This window comes from Eimeria maxima, genomic scaffold (assembly GCF_000499605.1).
Source record: "Eimeria maxima Weybridge genomic scaffold, Emw_scaff1792, whole genome shotgun sequence".
Classification (NCBI taxonomy): domain Eukaryota; phylum Apicomplexa; class Conoidasida; order Eucoccidiorida; family Eimeriidae; genus Eimeria; species Eimeria maxima.
This window is the reverse complement of record NW_013564702.1, coordinates 1-5,971: the sequence shown is the minus strand read 5'-3', so window position 1 is coordinate 5,971 and position 5,971 is coordinate 1. Positions and strand designations below refer to the sequence as shown.

At 42.9% G+C, this 5,971-nt stretch overlaps 2 protein-coding genes across 2 annotated transcripts; one reads left to right on the top strand and one right to left on the bottom strand.

Moving 5' to 3' along the window:
• Window positions 1-2,578: 2,578 nt before the first annotated feature.
• EMWEY_00055580 (hypothetical protein, conserved) lies at window positions 2,579-3,841 on the top strand (the record flags this gene model as incomplete). Its single annotated transcript, XM_013480282.1, has 1 exon — window positions 2,579-3,841. The coding sequence occupies one exon, from the start codon at window positions 2,579-2,581 to the stop codon at window positions 3,839-3,841; it is 1,263 nt and encodes a 420-aa protein (XP_013335736.1).
• An 847-nt stretch (window positions 3,842-4,688) lies between these two features.
• On the bottom strand, window positions 4,689-5,282 carry EMWEY_00055570 (peroxiredoxin, putative; the record flags this gene model as incomplete). Its single annotated transcript, XM_013480281.1, has 1 exon — window positions 4,689-5,282. One exon carries the CDS (start codon window positions 5,280-5,282, stop codon window positions 4,689-4,691), a length of 594 nt encoding a protein of 197 aa, XP_013335735.1.
• Window positions 5,283-5,971: the final 689 nt, after the last annotated feature.

Below are 5,971 nucleotides of genomic sequence, written 5' to 3'. Positions count from 1 at the left end.
TATATATATATATTAAGAAGCTTGTAGAACATTTCCTATATATAGGAAATGTTCTACAAGCTTCTTAGTGTGTATTTGTACGTGTGTGTATGCTCGATGTTTGTCTCTATGTGGCTAGGGGTGTGAGTTTTTGCCTATTTATGCGTATTTGTGGGTGGGGATATGTTTGTAAATAAAGTTCGTCTTTATTTCCCGTTAGCACAGAGGAAATATAAGAAGGAAAAGAAGAGAAAAGGGCAACAATTGGATATGTGCTGTGTATATGCACCTGATGTGTTGTATGCAGTGCTGCCTGTTCCCGTGTTGCTCTTCCCTGCACCTCTCATTTCCTTCTTTAGTTGGCTACTCCCATTTACACGTTCTTATTCTTTTTTAAAAGTAAGAAAGAAGTAGAGGCTGCTACCATCCTTTTTTGCACCTCTCTTTCCCTCTTCCCTCCCTGTATAACGCACACACTTTTATTACTCTTGTAGTAAGGAAGGAATAGGAGGAACTCTTTTTTTCTTGTATTTGTTGTATTCTTTTTATACAGACTATGTGCTGTGATTTTCTTCTTCTTACTTTGCAGGTCTCTGTGCAGATGTCAGTTATCTACGGTTGCTTAACTGTTGGGCTGCCTCTCGCTGTTGGCATTTTCCCCCCTTTGGCTGAGCTGCCAGTAGATAAATTAGAGACACAATTTAGGGGATTAACGGATAACAAAGGAAATAAAATAACGCATGTCTTCTTCAACAGGGGGGTCTAGGTGACGATACACTATACCTCGCCGCTTACTTCTTCAAGGCTTGCCGGAGTCGTCTCTGTGCATGGCTTCGTAGCGGATGCCTTGTCGGTTTATATACAGCTTACTGATTTCCAGACATCGCTACTCCCGTATATTCCCATTTCTAGGGATATGGCGGCGTCGTCGTTTCACGCACAGTCCAACGGGACATTTTCGTTGTTGCGTGCTCGAAACAGGTAGCCATTGCAGCAGCAGCAACAGCTGAAGCTGCTGCATGCGACAGACAGGTATATTTCGGTTTTGTCGCGTTCTCCACAGTTCGTGGGTAGTTCTGGTCACTACTGCAGTTTTTGCATTTCTGCAAAGATGCGTCCGGGTTCGCTGGACCACCATACAGGTGTAATATGAGGCGAGAGGTCGCTGAGCTCTCGCGATGCTGCTGTAGATAGGTACGTGGAAGATCTTCACAACACAGGCAACAATTCTGTAACCAAAGAGTGCATCCTTCCTGCCTGAAAAACGTGGGCAGGCAAATAGGCAGTTGCAGCAGCTTTTTTCAACTTCATTTTTCAGTAAGAATTACACAGGTGATGAGGCATTTGTTGGTATTGCCTCGTTGCTTGGCGGATTTCGCTGGGTGTCGGTTTCGCTGACTACAGAACACATTGGTCATACGCCAAATAGAGCGACATTTTTGTGCCGGTATAAAGTTGACGTGCGGATCTTGCTCGTCTGCATTTGAACTTTGCATACTATCCGGCTGATGTAGGTAGACCAACGAGCTCTATCTTTGCGGAGATTAAGTAGACGTGCTAGTCTAGTATGGAGGGAACCTCGAAAGCATGTGTACGAATGCTCAGCAACTTTCGACCACTTCCAGGCGCCATTCCGAGCATTCTTAATGTATGTATTTTGGATTAGAACGCATTTAATGAAATATTCCCCCGGCTGTTTAGCCTTTTAGTGGTCTTTAGAGTACGTGATACAGCAGTGTCTTATGTGTTTGGCTTTCCCCCCTTCCTGTCTACCTTGATACAGAAAACTGAGTAAAATTGGATTCGAAAAACTGTTGCATGAAATCATAATATTTCTTTTCAATTATACAGCCTCACGGGAATCTCAGAATGGAGAATCGCATGTAAATAACAGCGACACAAGGTTTGTGAAAGGCAATTGGCAAATGGCCATAGAAGAGCGAGGAAAGGGGAGTGATTACACAAAATAATGACTATAAAGAACAGAGATAAAGAGACGAATATAGCGGCAACAACTATGGGTAGGAACGCGGGATATACAGTAAATGTTATTCGGAACGTGAGACGAAGGGAACCATTCATACTTATTTTAACCGCAAATATTTTTAGGATATAATGTAATGCGGCATTTTTGTGTAAACCTTTTGTGTCCTTTCATTCTGTTGATCCGTTTGTCTGGTCTCAAAGGTGTTTGAAAGTTAACGGGAAAATAATGGAACAGAACGGTGTGCGGAGGAGGTTGCAGACAGGCCAGACCAGCCGTAATGGGCACGATAGTTGATCTCTATACATCGACTGAAACACATGTGAACAAAGTCAGAAAATAAGCTGCTAATGATACAATACACAAGTTGTAGTGTGATATATTCCATAGTTTCCTGGTCTTGTCCGCCTGCTTGTGCTAGTCATTCATTTCGCTGCCTCGGACCATCAGCAGGCAGGCGGGAGGAGGGCACAGCGAAGCAGTGTGTCTGGCGGTGTCTTTGGTTTGTGTGAGAGTTGTTTTAAAATTTAATTAAAAAAGCTTAATCCTATTTATCAAGCGTATCGTGGGGTCCTCCATCATATTCATCATTCACTCTTTTTCCCCTGATGCATCATGGGGTCTCGTTTCCACCCGCCGGTCACGACGGACCACCACGGTAGCCCCCACGCGGGCCTGATGCAAGACATAGGACAGCCTTATAGTTCGTCTTTCGATGAAGACACAGACGAAGAAATATTTGACAGACCCATGCATCAATACGACGCATTCTCTGGTGAACCGCCCCTTCAAGTGCGCCCCGCAGTAGCAGCAGAAGCCGGCCCCTGCAGGGTCAACTATTATGCCTCCCCTAATTTGGGTGAGATTAGCACTAGAATTAATTACAATGTGGCCTCCTCCCCTAGTAATACAGCAGCTAGGGAGGTGGCGGTGCCTCACATGACTCCGTCTTCCAACACACCTAGGCTCGCCGAAACTCCGGCACGGGTTAGAGGGCCCTCCTCCCCCACATTCTTTGGCGAAAGGAAGGGAGAAAATGACGACCATCCAGTTAAATCCCGTCTTGAAGAAGTTCGCCCTAATGTAGATGTTTATTCTTCACACGGAAGGGAAACGCACGATTCCACAGGTCCTTCATTCGTCGCCGTAGACATGGGCGGAAAGAAGAAGCCACGCAGAGTTGAACATCAGATACGGAGTAGTGACGGTGCAGTTAATGCCGTATTAGGAGACTACATTGGGAGGAATAAGCAAAACTGGCCAAAGGCGTATGGCGAGAACCGACCAGACGCGAAGCACGTTGCGGAGGAAGCATTTTCAAAAGTGAAGTTCTGGAGAGAAGTTTTCTCGGGACTCACTGGAATGCACGGGGTGTATGTACTGGCGAACTTCGCATTCGACAATCCGGCCGGAGGCATCTGTTCACTTTTTTGTTTCCTATGTTCGGCATTTGCCCAAGTTGATCGAAGAGCTCCTTCGTACTTCTTGACAGCACTGCTCTCTTTTTGTTTCGGAGTTGTTGTCGCCGTTTCTCTTGGAACTCCCGTTCGTGGTTTCGAAATCTTTTCCACAAATCTTCTCTTGAGACGGATATGCATCACTCAGGCATGCTTACTGCTACTGGCCACACCGGTTGCGATCCTCGTCGCCTTACGGATCATCGAACTCCACAGTTTCCTACGAGAACCTGGCGTTTTAGTCCCCGTAGACTGCATTGAGCAGATAACGGAAGACGTGCCAAAGAACGCACAAGACAGCTATTCAAATTCTTCAGAACAGCGCACAAACAATGATCTTCACACACGCAGGGATGTCACTGAGTGCGGCAGCCAAGACGATGAGAACTCGTCGTATGTGGGCAACCAAGCCGCCAATTAACAGATGTATACAGAGAGCTTTTGTACATTCTGGTGTGCTTTATTTTTTGTTCGTACTCCAACTCCCAATTTGTTTTTTTCTTTGAACATTAGTACTTGCCAACTCTCTTCCAATGAGTTCGTCTAGTTACAAACGATAGGCGCCAACCACAAAGACACACCAGCGGGCTGCCTACCACCGTCCCACTGTATTAGGGTTTAGGGTAGGGTTAGGGTTAGGGTTTAGGGTTAGGGTTAGGGTAGTATGCTTCCAAACCGCCTATAGTGCTTCCATCGGGTTACTAGACTTGTTGAACAAGTAACTAACAGCCTCTCGTAGACTGTTGTAAGAGGCCCTAGTAAATAATGTCCACAATGTGGCAAGGCGGTGGTGGCTTTATTAATCATAACTAACGGAGAGTAGACGCCTATAAGCCCCTCTGAAGACTAACAAATCCCATATAAAGAAACTGGATATGAACACCTACGGTGTAAACTGTTATTTTACTTGAACTACCGATAGCTATTCAGTAAATAGAATAAAGTAGGAATGATTCCAACGGTGTGTGTACTTGAATATGACGGAAGTATAGGGCCACAGTTGTGGTTGAATATCTGCGTGCGTTCGCTGTGTAGAAAAAGTTTTGACTTGGGGTAAGAAAAGCTTCCCTCCCCGTGATGACTGTTCAGTTGCAGCAAAAGACGCCTCCAATGGCGCCCTACGGAGAGACCGACGAAGCTATGAGGTGCAAGATGAATAAATACATTTTATGGTATAGATGGTAGAAGCATCGATCCACCCACCTTGTGTCTTCCTTACACACACATATATATATATATATAAATGTATATGTAAGATGGTGAGTAGTTCACTGCAGGGAGCCGAGATACTCAGCAACTCCCTTTGCGGATGGTTTCATGGCTTTTTCTCCCTTTTGCCAGTTGGCAGGGCATACGTCTCCGTACTTTTCGTGGTGTTGTAGTGCATCAACGACACGTAGAGCTTCTGGTACAGATCGTCCAATTGCAAGACTGTTGATAAGAGCATGCTGAACGATACCGTTCTTATCAATAAGGAAGAGTCCTCTTAGAGCCATACCATCAGGAAGGAGTACACCATAAGCTGATGCAAGTTCTTTCTTGACGTCAGCAAGAAGAGGAATCTTAACAGGTCCAATACCTCCATCCTTAAGATCTTGTTGCCTCCATGCATGATGTGTGAATTTTGAGTCAATAGAACAGCCTAAGACCTGAACATCTCTTGCCTCGAAGTCTGCTACTGCCTTACTGAATGCAACAATCTCTGATGGGCAAACAAAGGTAAAATCAAAAGGATAAAAGAATAATAATACATATTTCTTACCAGCAAAACGGCTAAGAGAAATTGTATCAAATTCCCCATTAGGCAATACAGCCTCACACGTAAAATCAGGAGCTTTCTGCCCTACTAGGGAAGTAGCCATTTTCTCTCTCTCTCCTTTCTTAATAATAATAATAATAATAAGGAAGGAATTATATATATTATTTATTTATATTCCTTTATAGTACTAAAAAACAAAACAATTATATATACAGACACACATCTACTCTGTCTTATCTGCGACGGAGAGAGGAGGAGAGGAGGGGGGTAGGTATATATATAGGTAGCTGCTGCTCCTCCTGTTGCTGCTGTGCCCCTGCAGCAGCAGCCTCTCTCTCCTCTGCTGCAGAAGCGAAAGCAGCAGCAGCAGCAGCAGCAACCAATAAACATCATCATCTATCAGGTAATTTATATCTATTTATTTTTTAATTAATAAATATAATTAAAATTAAATAAAAAATAAATATTTAATTTATTAACATTTATTCAATTATTCATCAACATGCATGCAGCAGTAGTTGTTATACAACAGGTTATGGTGGTGAATAATAAATAAATGTGTATAATTTTTATTTATTATATATATATATTATTTATTTATCTAATTTATTTATTTATTTATTTATTTTTATTTATTTATTTATTTTATTTATTTTATTTAAATTATATTTTCTTCTTTTTTTCGTCTCTTTATGGTGTGTGGGCTCTTCTCTCTTCGCCAGCAGCACACTATCCTTATTAACCCATACACATATATATATTATTCTTTTTTCTTATATATATATATATATA